Source organism: Hypanus sabinus, chromosome 11 (assembly GCF_030144855.1).
Source record: "Hypanus sabinus isolate sHypSab1 chromosome 11, sHypSab1.hap1, whole genome shotgun sequence".
Lineage (NCBI taxonomy): Eukaryota > Metazoa > Chordata > Chondrichthyes > Myliobatiformes > Dasyatidae > Hypanus > Hypanus sabinus.
In genome coordinates, this window is record NC_082716.1 from 36,305,041 (window position 1) to 36,322,358 (window position 17,318).

General features: G+C 39.9%; 1 protein-coding gene across 3 annotated transcripts in view; it reads right to left on the bottom strand.

Annotated features, from left to right (window-relative positions):
- The window catches only part of slc6a9 (solute carrier family 6 member 9), a 259,999-nt gene that overhangs the window by 63,503 nt on the left and 179,178 nt on the right, over positions 1-17,318 (bottom strand). The window contains exons 1-2 of one of the 3 annotated variants that reach the window (XM_059984129.1): positions 15,463-15,504; positions 968-1,124 (exon numbers count right to left, since the gene is read on the bottom strand). In XM_059984129.1, the coding sequence (XP_059840112.1) occupies positions 968-1,124; positions 15,463-15,477 (172 nt within the window). In that variant the 5' untranslated portion in view covers positions 15,478-15,504. Of the gene's footprint in view, positions 1-967; positions 1,125-5,555; positions 5,808-15,462; positions 15,505-17,318 lie in introns of those variants that run through there. The other 2 variants (XM_059984127.1, XM_059984128.1) reach the window with 2 other exon arrangements.

The following is a 17,318-nucleotide window of genomic DNA, read 5'->3' on the forward strand; positions in this document are numbered from 1 at the left end:
GAGTGCTGCGAATCTGGTGCACTGCAGATGACGTGAGTGTAGCACAAGGAGAATAACAAGCATATGTCAACTCGGTGCACTAACAATAACAGACTGGAAGTTTAAAACAGTGAGGATACCAAACAGCTGACAATCTGACTCAATGGAAACAACCCCGAGAATGTGGCACGTTGCGTTTAACAGACTGAGAATGTTGTACATGGAGAATGATGTACTGCAGATTTGACACATAAAGATTAACAGGCCAGCAAAATGAGTTGCTGTGAAAACAAACTTGAAGTGTGACAGACTGCGAATATTGTGCTTATATTGCTAAAATAAAACCCAGTACTTCTATCTGCCATTTGTACAAATAAGCCAGCCATTCTTGAAAGGAGACAAATTGTGGAGTTTTGCTGATGTGCAAGAACCTACATGCAAATATGTGGTATTAATCAGAGAAGGGATCTTTAGAGATTTAACATCTTGAATTCCAGGGCCTATTCGTAGTTCTGTCCCATTGACATGTTATACTATTGCCAAGTATCTTTCAGTCAGATCTGCAGCTAAATTACTCGTGGAATTGCAGGGTAAATTTTGACTAGGAGTGAATTTTGATTGAATTCAAGCTGTTCTTAGGTTTTATTAACTTTCTTATTTGCTTCTCAGATTCTGGGCATGTCCATATCACACCAGATACAAATACATTTGATGGGGAAGTGATGTAGTAGCTCATACTATACATATTGTACATTAGATAAATGCATAATCACACTTATAGATAGGAAGACAGACATAGCCACACATACATCAAAAATGTGAACACACAAACAAGAATTCACAGTCAACTCAAACATACTCACATGGAGATTTAAACACTTAAACATTCACAAATTCATCCATAAATGCCCTAAGATGTTTTAACACAATTCACATACTCTTAAAAATGCACACGTGCTCACATGAAAATCACAGAAGTTCTACACACCTCCTCCATTTCTGTAGCACAGATATGGGAACCTCCAGACATTTCCAAGACCTACAGCATATCCAACACTAGTGAGGATAAACTCGATTTGATTGGACCAGTTCCCACGCTTCAAGTTTTCATCTTTCTTCACCATCTCACCTGGAATAGCACCATTCTGCGAAAAGTTCAAAGAAAACCCATCAGTGCCCTAGGAACCAAGCTCTATTACACTCTATAGCAGAGACACAGGAGAACACAGATGCTGGAATCAAGGGAAAAAGAACAAGCTGTTGAAGGAACTCAGTGGGCTGAGCAGCATCTTTGGGGAAAATCAAATTTGCCCCTCTCCCACTCCACAGATGCTGCTCAATTCATTGACTTCCTATGGTAGTTTGTGTTTTAAACACTTTATAGCCCCATGCCAATGAAACATATAACATTGGACAAAAAAGGTTTTGCTTCATACATACTTTTTGATGTATTATATGGATATTGGGCTGCTGATCATGAAAATCACCAAGAAATTTCCCTATCACACATTTTATTTTTTGAAACTGCCTATATTTGTTATTTCAATTCACAATTCAGGTCAATTAAAATGTTGCCCACAATGTAAGCTGAAAAGTTTTCTATCTTGTCCAGGCATGCCTGGACACGCTTAGGCAGGGCGGATGCTGCATGGCAGGACAGGTTTTAGAAAGGCTATAAAAGCACCACGCACACATCGTGCAATGCATTACGTTTACAAGTATATTGGTTTGCGATCTGCTTGATGCACATGTTTCATGAGCATAGCATATTGTGTGTACTCATTTTCAGAGGTATTTGCGATAGCAAAATCTCTCACCAATGTTGCAACAGCTGTGATACTTACTAAATTTGTGGCGAGTACACACTTAAATCTCAAAGGAGGAGCATGACTCCTCTTATTAAGAATACCTATGAGCTCTACTCTGGGTGTAAAATTGGTGACGAAGACAATGTCTGGGCTCCCCACACTTGCTGTGCAACATGTGCTATCTATCTTAGACCTTCGCTCAATGCTACTCAGAAGTCAATGTCGTTTGCTGTCTGGATGATATGGTGAGACCAGAAAGATCATGTGACAGACAGCTACTTCTGTCTTACCAGTGTGTCTGGTTTCTCTGCTAAAAACAAGAAATCCATTGAATACCCCAGTCTCCCGTCAGCCATGAGACCTGTGTTGCATGACAATAGTTTTCCAGTACAAAGCTACCAGAGACATGGAGTCTAGAGGAGGCAAATGATGATGGTGCACGAGCCAGGAATGGAAAGTAACACTGATACTAATACAGATATTAATCCCTTTATGTCAAGAGAGCCTCAACTAATAACTCATTCTGAGTTAAATGACCTGGACAGAGATTTGGGTTTGTCAAAGGCAAAAACAGTATTACTGGGTTCAAGACTGCAAGGATGGAATCTGCTGTCACCAAATGCAAAAATGTCCATGAAGGATTTCAATATTTGAGACAGATGTTCCCCAGAATAACTGATCCCAAGATTAAGGAAGACACTTTTGCTGGCACAGAAATCAAACAGGCCATCAGTTACAGACAATTCGAAGAACTTCTAGTGGGACCGGAGAAAACTGCATTCAAGAATGTTGTTGAAAATGTTCTTGGCAACGACAGAGCACCAAACCACATGCAGCTGGCTGACAACATGCTTCAAGCATACAAAAACCATGAAGTACAATGTATCACTAAAGATTCATTTTCTGCTTTCCCATTTCGACTTCTTCCCTGCAAATATTGGCACTGGCAGTGACAAGCATGGTGAAATGTTTCACCAGGACATTGCAGTCATGGAGAGGTGGTATCAGGGCAACTGGAATCCACCAGTGCTGGCTGATAATTATCGGACACTTAAGCGAGAAGCTTTAGACACAGAGTACAAACAAAAATCATCAACAAAACATTTTTAGCTTAGTTGAACTATTGCAAAGCATCATCATCGTTATGCAATTAAACACATTATAGTCAATAAAAGTTGATTCCTTGTTTCTCCACATTCTGCCGTGATACACGTAGTCTGAAATTATATTTGTGTTTAGCTCCAAGCAGTCTATCATAAACAAAACAAAATTCTGAGGAAGCAACACCTTAAAATGCTATTCAGTCTAATTATTTTCAATGTTAACATCCTTACATTCTTCTTTCACATTGGCTTGTTATTACGTATGAAAACTTCCCCAGAGAAAATGGGCAGCAGGCTATCAGTCCCAGCTCTCTGCCTTTACCAGACTGTAGCCATTAGATGGACAAAGTGTACAAATGGTCACTTGGCAATATATGGTATTAGCCGGAGTGAGAACTGGATGTGGTATTATAGATTGTCCACAATCTTTCCTCTCTAGTTCTCTTCTTTTCCTTCAGAACAAGTATCTGGGATCTTTACAGGCTCAGCTCCCCCAAGAGTAGTTTTCCATGACAAATTATTACATAGCAGCATAGTATAACCAAGAAGCATGTTTAGAAAAACAGTATTATTGAATTAACTGATAAGGTCTCCAGTGGTTCCGAAGAAACTCAATGTGCTATGCAGATCTAAAGATCCTTTCTGTTAATGTCTGTGTGTTAAGTGAATGGGCTAAACCCACACTCATTGGAGTAAATGATGGATAGACAGAAAGAAAGAGGAAATGGGAGGGGGAGGGGGAGAGAATGGCATCCAACTGGATTCATTTGCCTGAAACATTAACTTGAGGTCAATCTTTCCACATAAGCTACTGAATATCCCCAGTTTTGTTTTAATTCCGTAACAGGCTTCTATATTTCCCAAGGTAAAATATTCTGTAATCCCTGATTGGTCTCCACTGTCTTTTGCTGCAGATGTGCTGGTTTGGACACTACTATGCCCTACACAATCCAATTACCATGTCTGTCTAAGTTCATGCATGCAGGTAACCTACTGACTGAGATGTTAAAACAGACATTGATAGGCTCTTGACTCGCAAGGATGCCGAAGGTTTCAGGGGAAAGGCAGGAGAACAGGGTTGAGAGGAATTAGCTATGATGGAATGACAGAACAAGATCGACGGGCCGAATAGCCAATTTCTGCTCCTATGTCTTATGTTGGAGAGATGCCGGCATGTCCCGTCCCATTTATCTTGCAAAGCCTTGGAGAAAACTATAACTATCTAATAAACTAAACCGATGACAGCCTGTGGAATGATAGCGTTTGTGTCCCTCTAAATTCCATGCAGTGGAACTTAAAAAAAAATCTTTGTTATTCGATGTAAAACAATGTAGCCCCTTGTTGGAATATCAACATCAATGGTTCAGTGTTTTCATTTTGATTAGAGTGCACAGAACCTAATCTCTGCCAAAGGAGTGACACATCAGATCTTGGAGCTGAGATTCCAAATCAGCTTGTTACAAACAGTTCACAGAGCTACTGTTCAAAGCCACTTGCATTTCGATCACATGGAATCAGCCCATCACATCACTTGCTTGGTTTTCGTGGCGGAATTTCTTATTTTCAGAACATTCTGACCACAGTCTACAACGCTTGTAAGAATGTTATTGCACCATCATACATAATCCCATTGAATCAGTATTTGCTAAACTTCTTCAATCAAACAATCACCTCAGTAAGAAAGGTTAGAAAATAAACAGCCATGTCCAATGTTTTAGTTTGTTCCAGGTAACTAGTCAATAAACCATATTGCCGTGTAAAATATCAGCCTATAACTGGCCAACCCTTGCATGCATGAACACGATTGAGCATTTCTGAAGTTGAAAGGTCTTCAGATCTTTTTCAAACAAAACTGAATGATCATCAACTCATGAAAGATGCACTTCTCTCTCCCTAAATCTTGTTAGTCTTCCAGTGTAAGGAGATATCCACACTTGAATGCTGCCATCTAACATATTCCAGGATGCAGAAGTACATACTGATGGATAGACTAAAGCTGGGTGCAGACACTGGAATGGCACTGTAGGGAAAGCTAGGGTCATGGCACTACTAGACACTGAGGGGAGAGACTAAGTAATACGATCGTATGTGGCCCTTGGATGTGTTGTTTGAGGCGTGGTGCTGATGCTTTGGAAGAGAATGTATTGAAATGAATCAATCTAGGGAAAGACATGTCCCAACTGTACTTACTGTAAACAGTAGTAATAATGTACCTTTTGAAATTAAGAAGTTCTTCATGGTCCGGCTAGAATGGATGAGAAACTGCCACCAGTTTGCCCATGGGTGACAAAGTAACAAGACCAGAAAGGATGTAGAGAGTTATCAATATGTGTCAGTGAGTTTTAAAGAGTTTGGGGCCGTAGGAAACTAATCTCCGTTCAAACTTGGCATTCATTAAACAGATCACTGTCAATTTTAATGGTTTTAGCCCAGTTAGTCAGAGGGTCCTGCAGGACAAGAATAGAAACATAGAAAACCTACAGCACAACACAGGCCCTTCGACCCACAAAGCTGTGTGGAACATGTCCTTACCTGAGAAATTACCTAGGGTTACCCATAGCCCTCTATTTTTTCTGAGCTCCATGTAACTGTCCAGGAGTCTCTTAAAAGACCCTATTGTATCCACCTCCACCACCATCGCCGGCAGCCCATTCCACACACTCACCACTCTGCGTAAAAAACCTCCTCCTGATATCTCCTCTGTACCTAATGGACTAGCACCTTTCACGGAAACTGGCTTTGAGCTCATTTTGTCCACCCAATCTGCGATTCACTGAATGTGAAGCACGATAAATTGGATTTGCCTTTCAATTAGTCATTAGTAGCAGACAAAGGGGAATGCCGAAAGCAGTGCTTGTAATTTAGTGAGGAGCAAAGGCCTCCACACTAGAGGTACTAAGCACCAAGCTGAAAGCTACAGTCTGGGAGTCTCCAGGGAAACAAAACTGAAGCCTGCGCACTGGGAATTTTCAAACTGGTAGATGGAGCTGTTGCAGTTGATCAAAATTAGCTGCAATTCCCTCTGGTTCCCCTATGTGGTAGAAAGGCTCCACAAGTGAATGAAGGGCTGATGTTCAGTGGCAATTGACAGATAGGCCAGGGTGAGGGGTGTTTGTCAGGAACAGTTGGGTGCAGTTGGTAGTGACAGAGAAGCCTTAAACACAATGGCTGCAGCACATGAATCAGATTAAAAGATAGCATTAACAATATTTGGTCAGAGTCAAGTCTTGAAATTCATCGTCTATAGAAAAATAAGAATTATGTGTAGAAATCTGTGGTAAGGTATTTGTAACAATATAAATTCAACAGAATACTGCACAGCAGACTAAAATGATGCTCCCTGCAAAAAAAAAAATGCTGGGTAGGTGCACAAATAACCAGCAGTTGCACATGAACTAGACAGCACAGCATTGCATTTTTGTGCATTTTATGATCCAAATTTCAATGCAAAGGCAACAGGAAAATCATTGACTAAACATAAATGACCTGAAGTTGAGAGCTGCACACTTATGCATTCTATCTTTGAAGTTTGTGTAAGGTAAAGATATAATCAGCATGACTGAAGAACAGAGTCTTTCAAAACCTGATGTTTCCACCGAGATGCAACACTGAGCGTCATAGGAAGTCATTCCTGCCTGTGGCCATCAAACTTTACAACTCCTCCCTCGGAGTGTCAGATACCCTGAGCCAATAGGCTGGTCCTGGACTTATTTCCACTTGGCATGATTAACTTATTATTTATGGTTTTATATTGCTATATTTCTACACTATTCTTGGTTGGTGCTGCTGTAACGAAACCCCATTTTCCTTGGGATCAATAAAGTATGTCTGTCTGTATAGCACAAATAGTCACTTAACTCTGCCTGCACTCAATCAGATGAAACAAAAAGAACTAACTGATGAGGAACCACAAAGTGCAGCTGCGAGAAGCAGAGGTTCAATTTCCATTTCAGAGCTAATCGGGAAATGATTGATAGAGATACATGATGCAACATGAAGGCAGAGATTAATTAACTCCAGACAGGAAATACAGGTCAGCAGCAAAAATGGGAATGAACTAAATTGTAATAAACCAAGGATAGTCACATACAATGGCATGCAAAAGTTTGGGCACCCCAGTCAAAATTTCTGTTACTGTGAATAGCTAAGTAAAAGATGACCTGATTTCCAAAAGGTATTAAGTTAAAGATGACACATTTCTTTAATGTTTTAAGCAAGATTACTTTTTTATTTCCATCTTTTACAGTTTCAAAATGACAAAAAAGGAAAAGGGCCCAAAGCAAAAGTTTGGGCACCTACATGGTCAGTACTTAGTTGGCAAGTATCACAGCTTGTAAATGCTTTCTGTAGCCAGCTAAGAGTCTTCCAAATCTTGTTTGGGGGACTTGCAAAAGGCTTGTAGTTTTGTTGGATTCTTGTGCTGTCTTGCATGCACTGCTCTTTTGAGGTCTATCCACAGATTTTTGATGATGTATAAGTCAGGGGACTGTGAGGGCCAAGGCAAAACATTCAGGCTATGCCTCTTGAGGAAGTGCATTGTGGATTTTGAGGTGGGTTTAGGATCATTATCCTGTTGTAGAACCCATCCTCTTTTCATCTTCAGCTTATTTATTTATTTATTTATTTGTTTGTTTGTTTATTTTTTACAGACCATGTGATGTTTGCTTCCAGAATTTGCTGGTATTTAATTGAATTCATTCTTCCCTCTAGCAGTGAAATATTTCCTGTGCCACTGGCTGCAACACAAGCCCAAAGCATGATCAATCCACCCCCATGCTTAACAGTTGGAGAGATGTTCTTTTTATGAAATTCTGCACCCTTTTTTCTCCAAACATACCTTCGCTCATTGCAGCCAAGAAGTTCTATTTTAACTCCAACAGTTCACAGGACTTGTTTCCAAAATGCATCAGGCTTGCTTAGATGTTCCTCTGAACTTCTGATGCTGAATTTTGTGGTGAGGACACAGGAAAGGTTTTTTTCGGATGACTCTTCCATGAAGGTCATTTGTGCAGGTGTCACTGCACAGTAGAACAGCGCACCACCACTCCAGAGTCTGTTAAATCTTCCTGAAGGTCTTTTGCAGTCAAATGGGCATTTTGATTTGCCTTTCTAGCAATCCTATGAGCAGTTCTCTCAGAAAGTTTTCTTGGGCTTCCAGGCCTCAACCTGACCTCCACCGTTACTGTTAATTACATTACAAACTGAGGAAACAGCTACTTTAAAACACTTTGCTATCTTCTTATAGCCTTCTCCTGTTTTGTGGGCATCATTTATTTTAATTTTCAGAGTACTAGGCAGCTGCTTAGAGGAACCCATGACTGCTGATTGTTTGAGGAGTCAGAGTATTTATAAAGCTTTGAAATTTGCATTACCTGGCCTTTCCTAATGATGATTGTGAATAAGCCATAGCCCTAACAAGCTAATTAAGGTCTGAGACCTTGTTAAAAGTTATCTGAGAGCTCAAATCCCTTGGGGTGCCCAAACTCCTGCATGGTGCTCCTTTCCTTTTTTTTCCCCACTCTAAAATTGTACAAAACAAAATAATACACGAAACTTGCTTAAAATGTTGAAAAGAATGTTTCATCCTTAACTTTGTGACTTTTGGAGATCAGTTCATCTTCTACTCACTTAACTATTCACAGTAACAGAAATTTTGACCAGGGGTGCCCAAACTTTCGCATGCCACTGTAGCTGCTCACAAAGACAAGACTGTATTGTACAGCAAATTATGCAATCTGACCTAGTTACAGCAGTTTAGCCAACATCTTGTCATTATTCTCGCCTTGGCTGTAATCTTGTCATTTAACATATCTTTCAAACAGCCAGTAACTACTACTGCTTTGTGATGTGAAGTCGCATTTCCGAACTTTGCCCAAAGTTCTTTCAAATAAACTTTTATTTTATTGTTGTAAACTTCTGTGTCAATCAGCTCCAGCATCAAGCCCCCCACAGTGATATCGCTCGACCTACATTGTACTCTGGGGGGGGGGGGGGGGAAGGAAAACTGACAGCACGCCATGTGCTGGAAAAAATACAACATTCCAGAGTCTTCTCCACAGTACTTAAACGCTTGGAATGCAGGAGGTTTTTTTTTGTGAATTATCCATTGAAAATGTTCACTTTTTACATCAAAGTACAATTCTCCTTTAAGAACAACAAAAACACAGTTGTAGCACATGACTTCATTGAGGAAAAGCATCCTGTCAAAACAGCCTCTTTGAAAGTCTAACACGCACTTGTTTGCATTCTGTCAACAATACATGCCAGCTGGAGATTTTAAATTTAAGATAGTGGAGATTTACAATTAAATTTATGTGACCAATGTAATCCTTGAAGATTATAGCAATTTATCCACTGCTCTTAGTTCTCACTGCAACAATGTTTAGGGAGAAGTTTCCAAAAAATCTCTTTCTTTGGAGTACTTGCCTGCTAGTGGCAGACACACAGTAGAAAAAAACATGTAAGCCCTTCTATCAATTGTTTGGTTTAATAAAGAACTTAGTTTAATTTCCTGGCTATGCTCCAGCATTTTAGAAAGCAATTCTGGTACAAAAGGGTGCTTGTAATTAAAGCAAAGTTATTCTCAGCAATAAATTGAGACCCTCATTTTAAACTGTATATTGATAACCATGCCTGATATACCTCTTCTCATTTTTTTTTTGGTGTTTGAGAGGTATCACCACATTTATAATGCAAATTATCAATATATCATCTTGTAATTCCACCCTCTCCGATGGTGTCACCACAGATCAACAGTGGCAGTAACAACAGTCCATTTATTTATTTATTGAGAGACAGCATGGAACTGGCCCCTTGAGTCGCATTGTTCAGCAACCCCACCCCACCCAGATTTAATCCTAGCCTAATCACAGGAGAGTTTACAACCTATCAACCAGTTTGTCTTTGGGCTGTGGAAAAAAACTGGACCACCTGGAGGAAAGTCCAAACTCTCAACAGGCTGCGGCAGGAATTGAACCCAGGTCATTGGAACTGTAAAGTGTTGAGCTAACCACTATGCTACCATGTCATCCCAAATTTTCTGCTGGAGGAACGTCACAAGTCAAGCAGCATGTTGGAAAAGAATTCATCAATGTGTTTGCTTTTGGAACCCTGCATCAGTGTCGAGGGGAGATGGCCAGTATAAAGAGGAGAATGGAAGTGATGAGACAGGAGCCCCAGGTGGTTGGTGGACTGAGGATGGGTGACAAATGAGATAAAAGAGAGGCAGATTGAGCAAAACAGGGGCAGGGGAGAGTGAAAGTTGAAGATAGTTCCTGGAGAAAGATAATTAGGTACACAAATGTCAGCCAGTGTTAGAATATGAGAAGTACAGGAGATGATAACGGGAACCATTAGCGAAGAGGCAGATGGAGCTGGAACCAGATGGGTGGCGGGCAGGTGGGAAATCTGAAGGAGGACCTACAAAATTGGAGGACCAGAGTAGGATTGGAAAAGAGGGGGTACATGAGAGGGAAAAGCCCACCAAGGGGAGGGTTGTAGTAAAATAGGAAAACTCACTATTCATGTAACTTGGATGCACACTCCTCAGGCAGAATACAAGATGCTGTTCCTCTTCCTTGCATTGGCCCTCCATGGAGAAGGCTGAGAATTGACGGGTCAGTGTGGGAATGGGAAAGGAAATTAAAATGGCATGCAGTTGGGATCTTGGGATGGCCACTGGAGACAGAGCATAGGTCTCCTAGTCTGTGCTTGGTCTCACTGGTGTAGAGAAGGCTACCAATCCTCACCTCACCAATCCAGGGCTGTTTAAGTACTGGATGGCGGCAAGGGAAGCGTAAGAACAGATGTTACAGTTCCTGCGATTGTAAGGAAAAGCAGCAGGGGTCAGGGAGAGTTAGGTAGGAAAGGTTGAGTAGACTAGAGAGCTGTAAAGGAGTGGTCATTGCAAAAGACAGGAATATAACTGGTGGAAGCTGCCCATCAACTTTCATCCCTCATCAATCACTTTGGATTACAGTTTTATCACTCCGTTTCTCTATATACATGGCACCTTTCCCAGTCCATTTTCAGTTCTGATACTGGCTTTCAACCTGAACATCAACAAATCATTTCCCCACAACGACACTCCTTAGCCTGCTGAGTGTCACTAGAAGATTGTCTGTTGTGCCACATTCCATAACCTGCAGTCCACTGCTACATGAATAGCAGTAAGTCTTAATTACACAATGATGTCCAGTCATGTATGTGGCAATTTACAATGGAATCACAGAATGGTTATGCACAGAGCCCATGTAGCTACTGAGTTTGTACTGGTTCTGTGCAAGAGTAGTCCACCTCATCCCATCTCCCAGTCTTTTCCTTTGACCCTGATAGTCTTCCAGTTCTTTACAGAATACCACAAATGAATCCATTCCAGCAATTTATCACAGATATTAGTCTCTCACAGTGCAAACAAATTTTTTCCTCATGAAACTTTTGTGAATCATCTTTGTTCTATGTCCTCAAATCCCTGGACCCTTCAGGCAATGGGAAGTTTCTCCCTAATTACTCTTGCAATTTATTTCCTAACCTCCATCCAGTTTCTGCTGTTTCAAGAACTATCACCAAGCCTTTTCATACTAGATTACTCTCAGCTGTGGCTGAACCAATATTTTATTAAAACTCTGTCATAAATTCTTTGCTCTTATTACTTTTTATCTCTACTTATAAAGTCCAGAATCCTGTTCAATTTTAACCTGCCCTGCCACTTTTAACAAATTATTTACCTGCACCACCAGATCATTCTGTTGCTGGATGCCTTTTAGAATTATGTCTGCAATTTTGTTTCTCTGTATCTCATTCCTTGCTCTCCCTACTATTTATTTTCATCCAGATCTAATCACCCTGTCAAGAGCTGGACTTTATATCCTAGAAGCATATTGTTATGTTCCTCATAGTTTGGAAATTGTGCCCTGTATATGCACAAGCAAAACCACTGAGAAACTATTGTATACTTCCACCCCTTCCGAAACATTTTTTTCTCTGCTTGAAATGCAGATGTACATCACTGGAAACAAAACAGAGAATGCTGTGACTACCCAGCCATGTCTGTACATGGAGAAATGGAGTTAATATTTCATACTAATTCTACTCAGCAGAGCTTGCTGGGGCGCAGAGAAATGCAGCTTCACTCTAGAAGCCTGCTACTTATTTACAAAACAGCAGTGGAAGCAAAAGAACTTTATGCAACCAGAAACATCTGCTTATTTATTCAATCAAAAATGGTCTCCAAAGACCTATTACAACCTGATTAAAGTTCAGGGACATATGCTTCTGCTGAGCTAATGATTTTGAGTGGTGGATACCGTTTTTTTGCCCATAGTCTCTCTAAGCTGGCTGCTACTACATTCCTTAGCAAAACTAACTTCTCATCCAAGAGACATAGGGTACCCAAAGTCCTCTTTTCTAAATAATGCCAAATGTGGGTGCACTTGTTCTCTGGCTGATATCACAAGTGAGTCAGAAATTTTGTTTTCTTTGGTTTGTAGGATTAATCAGGTTCTTTAGTTTTGTCATTCTAATTTCAGTGAACATGTCAGAACAGCATTTCTAACACATTCCGTAATTTTGAAGTTGACAATATAAATGGATTGATGTTTGAGCAGCTGAATTTCAAATGCAATGTGGTTTGATGTTGTTTGGTTTCCAAAATCATAAACGTTTTAAAGATATCCTGGTATACAGCTTGTCGCCAAAGCTGCTCTGGATTTATCCTCCTCCCCCAGATTCTCTGAAGCAGTGAAGGTCCACAGACCCCTTGGTTAATGGTAAGGGTCCATGCCATAAAAAAAAGGTTGGGAACCCCGGTCTAAAGCTTCAAACTGTGTATGTTTCCTTTCAAGTACTAATCAATGATATACCTGCAACATTAGTTCCGTTTCTCTTCCCACAGATGTGGTCTGTCTGACCAGCTGAACATTTTCTCCATCTGCATTATTTTTTTTCCCACTTTTCACTTTAAAGTAAACTCCAAGTTTAAATAAGCTAAGTGGGAAGGAAGGACTGGATTGATCTTGGAGTAGGTTAACAGGTTGGCACAACGTGATGGTCTGAAGGGCCTGTACTGTACTGTCCTGTTCTATATTCAATGTTCTTTTATCAAAACGTGCTGTAATTTCCTTATTTATTCTGGGATTTTATTTGAGGAGTAGCTTGGAGGCTGTGTTTTTGATGCCAACGTTATCAGGGTATATGTGAGATTCCAGTTGCATAACACGCCTCACATTTATATGGCAAGCATACTGCTAGGAGAGACCGCTGAACTCTGTCAGAGGTTTAATAGGGCTGCCAAGGCTCTGTGGAGGAATGGACGGAGCAATTACTAGGAAGTCACCGACCCGTGGGTCAGATGTTCTGACCCTTTGTCCAACTAGCAAGCCTGCACTCAGAAGGAGACAAACATTGCGGAAATTATTCTTTGGTCGCTGAAGCCACATGGGTGACAGAGCACTGGCCAATGGTGAGACAAAAAAAAAAGCAGTCCAAACACTTGCAGTGTCTAACACAAGAACCTGAACATGAATTTCTCCTTATAATCTTACTGAGGGCAACTGCTTTGAGAAATGTGTTATAGTGATGTGGCAAATGGAGTGTTTGTTTGTGGTTATACATAATGAATACAGAGCGAATAGACTACAATTCCGTGTGTCTAATCACACCATAAGTTGATCCAGCTATGTATAGTAATCACAGCAAGGACTCCTAACAGGAGCTGCCCTTCATCCTGCAAGGTTGGCAACCTTTATGTTGATCAGCATTAAACTGCACCAACTCTTCTTAAAGAGAGTCCTGATCGGAACAATCAAAAATACAAAAGCAATACATACTTGTTCTTTATGATATTCTAATCACTAATGATGCCTCTAAGCAGCAAAATTACAATTGGGTTCAGCGTTGAATTACTATAGAAACAGCATGTGTCCAGCATTTACAGAAAGATGCAGGTATATAACCTGTGCAGCAAAAACATCAAGGTTAATCCAAAGACAAGCCATTCTCAAACTTTAATGCACTCAGAACTTCTGCGCTTTCTATATTTTACCATTACCATGAAATGTGCTGCAGGGTTAACAGATGTACTGCTGCCACTTGATCGTACTCATGCTTGATTACTGTGAATGCACTGAGTGGAAGCTGGCATGCCAACACAGCACATGGTGCACCGAAGAACCAGGGATTAAACACAACTCACCGAACTCCGCAGATAAATACAGCACACATTTTAGGTGGGCGGAAATTTAAAGGGGAAGTCACCCCCTTTCCGCACCCAGATGGTGGTAATCCTATTTGACCGTGCTATATGCCCGTGAAAGGAGCTTTTGAACATCAAAGACAAATAATGTGGAATTATTCTGTGAAAGCTTAGTAAATTTGGGTGAAGTGCAGCATTCCGTTTTACGAGATGAGAACTTATTTAGTAACCAGTCTAACATATTCGGATGGCATAGTCATAGAATTGTTATACCATATAGAAAGAGGCCCCTTGGTCCAGCTCATCCTTGCTGACCTTATATAAATGCTTAACTCGTCCCATTTTCCTGCATTTGGACATCTCCCTCTAGAATGCATCTATCAATTACTGGGCTAAATGCCCTTTAAATATGATAGTACACACTTCTACTACTTCCTCATTCCATATTATCACCACCATTTTTAAAAACTTGCCCCTCGTCCCCTTTAATTTTGTCTCCTCTCATCTTAAATGTATACCTTCTATATTTAGATTCCCTTACCCCGGGAAAAGGACTATGACTCTCTACCTTATCAATGTCCCCCAAGATTTTACAAACCTATATAAGGTCACTTCTCATTTTCCTTTGTTCCAGAGAAAACAGTCACAGCCTATACAATCTGACATATAACTAAAGACCTCAAGTTCTGGCAATATCTTTGTGAATCTTTTCTGAGACTTCTCTAGCTTAATCACATCCTTCCTATAGCATGACGTCCAGAACAGCGCACAGTATCTCAGTGTGGTCCCATCCAATGTTTCACAGAATAATATCACAATGTCCGAATTCCTGCACATGTCGTCAAACTCTGTTAAGGCAAGCATTCCATATGTCTTCTTTGCTACCCTGTCTACCTATGTTGCCACATTCAGGCAACTACCTAAATGTTCAATGTTTCTCTAATCAACAATACATCCCCTGCCCAGCCATTTACGGTCTATATCCTGCCCTGATTTATCCAGGATCTTTGCATGCTTGTGTGAGTTAAGTTCTATCTGCCATTCCTCGGCCTGCTTTCCCACTTAATCAATAGCTTAGTATAACCTTTGAGAATTTTCTTCACTGTCCACGATTAGTAAGTTTGCTGGTGACACCAGTTTTAGTGTCATCTACAGCTGTATTGATTTTGCCACCTATGTTCTCATCCAATCAACAGTGAATCAGTACTGATCCCTATGGCACACCATTGGTCATAGGTGTCTAAACTGAAAAGCAATACTCCTCTACCACCCTCTGCCTCCTACCACCAACCCATTTTTGTACTCAGTTGAGTATCTAATACTAAATCTCATGTGTTCAAACCTACTAGACAAGACTACTGTAAGGAATCATTTCAAACACCTTGCTAAAATCCATGTAGACATCTTCCAACCTGGTCTCGACAATTCTTCTAGTCACTTCTTCAGAAAACTCAGTCAAATTCATGTGACAAATGTTTCCATGAACAAAGCCATGATGACCACACCTAACCTTTCAAAAAATACAAATAAAAGTATTTTTAAAAATACAAATATTGTTTTATAAAATCAAATTAATATCTCCATGTGAAACAGACATCTAGTGTAGCTAGGTGACCATAAATATTCTGTAGTTTAAAAAAGGTACATAGTTAAATAAAAGTTATATTCAGTCTATTGTTGGTCATTTACATTCCTTTTTTCTTTCAATTTGAATTGCATTCTCTTCCAGAACCATAACTGTTTAGATTGAGTTCACAACCAATTCATTATTTATTTTCTTCCAAAGGTGTAGTCATTATGTTCGGAAAAAAAATGCTAATTGTGCCAACATCTATAGAGCCAACCAGTAGAGACAGCTGAATGTTGAAAAATTAGAAATTAACAAAAATCAATCCAAGAAAGAATAGAGGCCTTTTTGAATGTAAGAGATCACAGAAAAAGGGGAAGTGAGAAAGAGCAGGAGAGAAACTGGGAGAGGTAGTTGAAATTTTGAATATGTCTTTTCTTCTTTAACACCTATGGTCACTCAGTGGACAGGTCAAACTGTATGATCAACACTCTTGTGTCACTTCAAGTACTCACATCCTTGCATCCTCTCTGAATTTGGCAATCTAAATTCATGCAATGAGGGTCTTCTTCAACATGGACAGGAGATGAAGTGATACCCCAAATTATGTCAATACTCATCTTTCCATGTAAGCACCTCAATTACAAGATCACAATCCTAGGCACATTACATGAAAGAGACATTTTGAAAAATATAAACTTGTATTATGAGTTTCCTGAAGGCTTTGCAGCCAAGGTTCCAGTTCATTTGCATGTTGCTTAATCACTATTATCTGTCATAATATATTAAAAACAGAAACTGGTAGAAATACTTAGCTGGCCAGGAGCTATCTGTGAAGACAAAACAGGGTTAATGTTTCAGATTTTTGACAGTTCGTCAGAACTGGATTTTTCTTGAATAGAAATGGTAGTGAATTCAACAATTAATTAAATGGTGGGAAAACAGCACCATCTGAAATAAGAACACACACACACATACACACACATCTCTGCTGTTTTTTTGCTGTTTGAGTCACTACCATTCATTTCCTAGGATGTACCCTCGGAATACTTGTCTGTTTTTATTTTAGATTTTCAGCATTTGCATTTTGTTGGAATCCAGTTTTAATAATACTTAAGGAATAAATAACAATTCTATTGTCTTGATTAATTTTATATAGTAGGATAACTTCAGTTCATCTGAAAGGATTAATGGGACTTAATTTAATGCTCCATCAAAAGGGAAGTACCTTTATGCTTTGTAACCACTATTTGCCATAGGTACAATGCATGATTATCCTAGAGCAATCACATTGTTATTAATAACATGAAAGTATCAACAGGATTCCAAGAAGAATTCCAAATATCATAACTGGTCCTTAGAATTCATAGGGTATTTCCTGCCGCTGTCTGCAAAGAGGTTATACGTTCTCCCCATGGCCACATGGGTTTCCTCCAGGTGCTCTGGTTTCCTCCCAGATTCCAGAGACATATGATTTAATTAGAGTTAGCAAGTTGTGCGCATGCTATGTTGGCACCAGAAGCATGGGGGCACTTGTGGGCAGCTACAGACACATGTGCAGACTGTATTAGTTGGTGACATAAAGGACAAAGTCCATTGTGTGTTTCAATGTACAGAGAGAAAAAATAAAGCCAATCTAATCTAATCAACATGGTTTTGAACCTTATTGC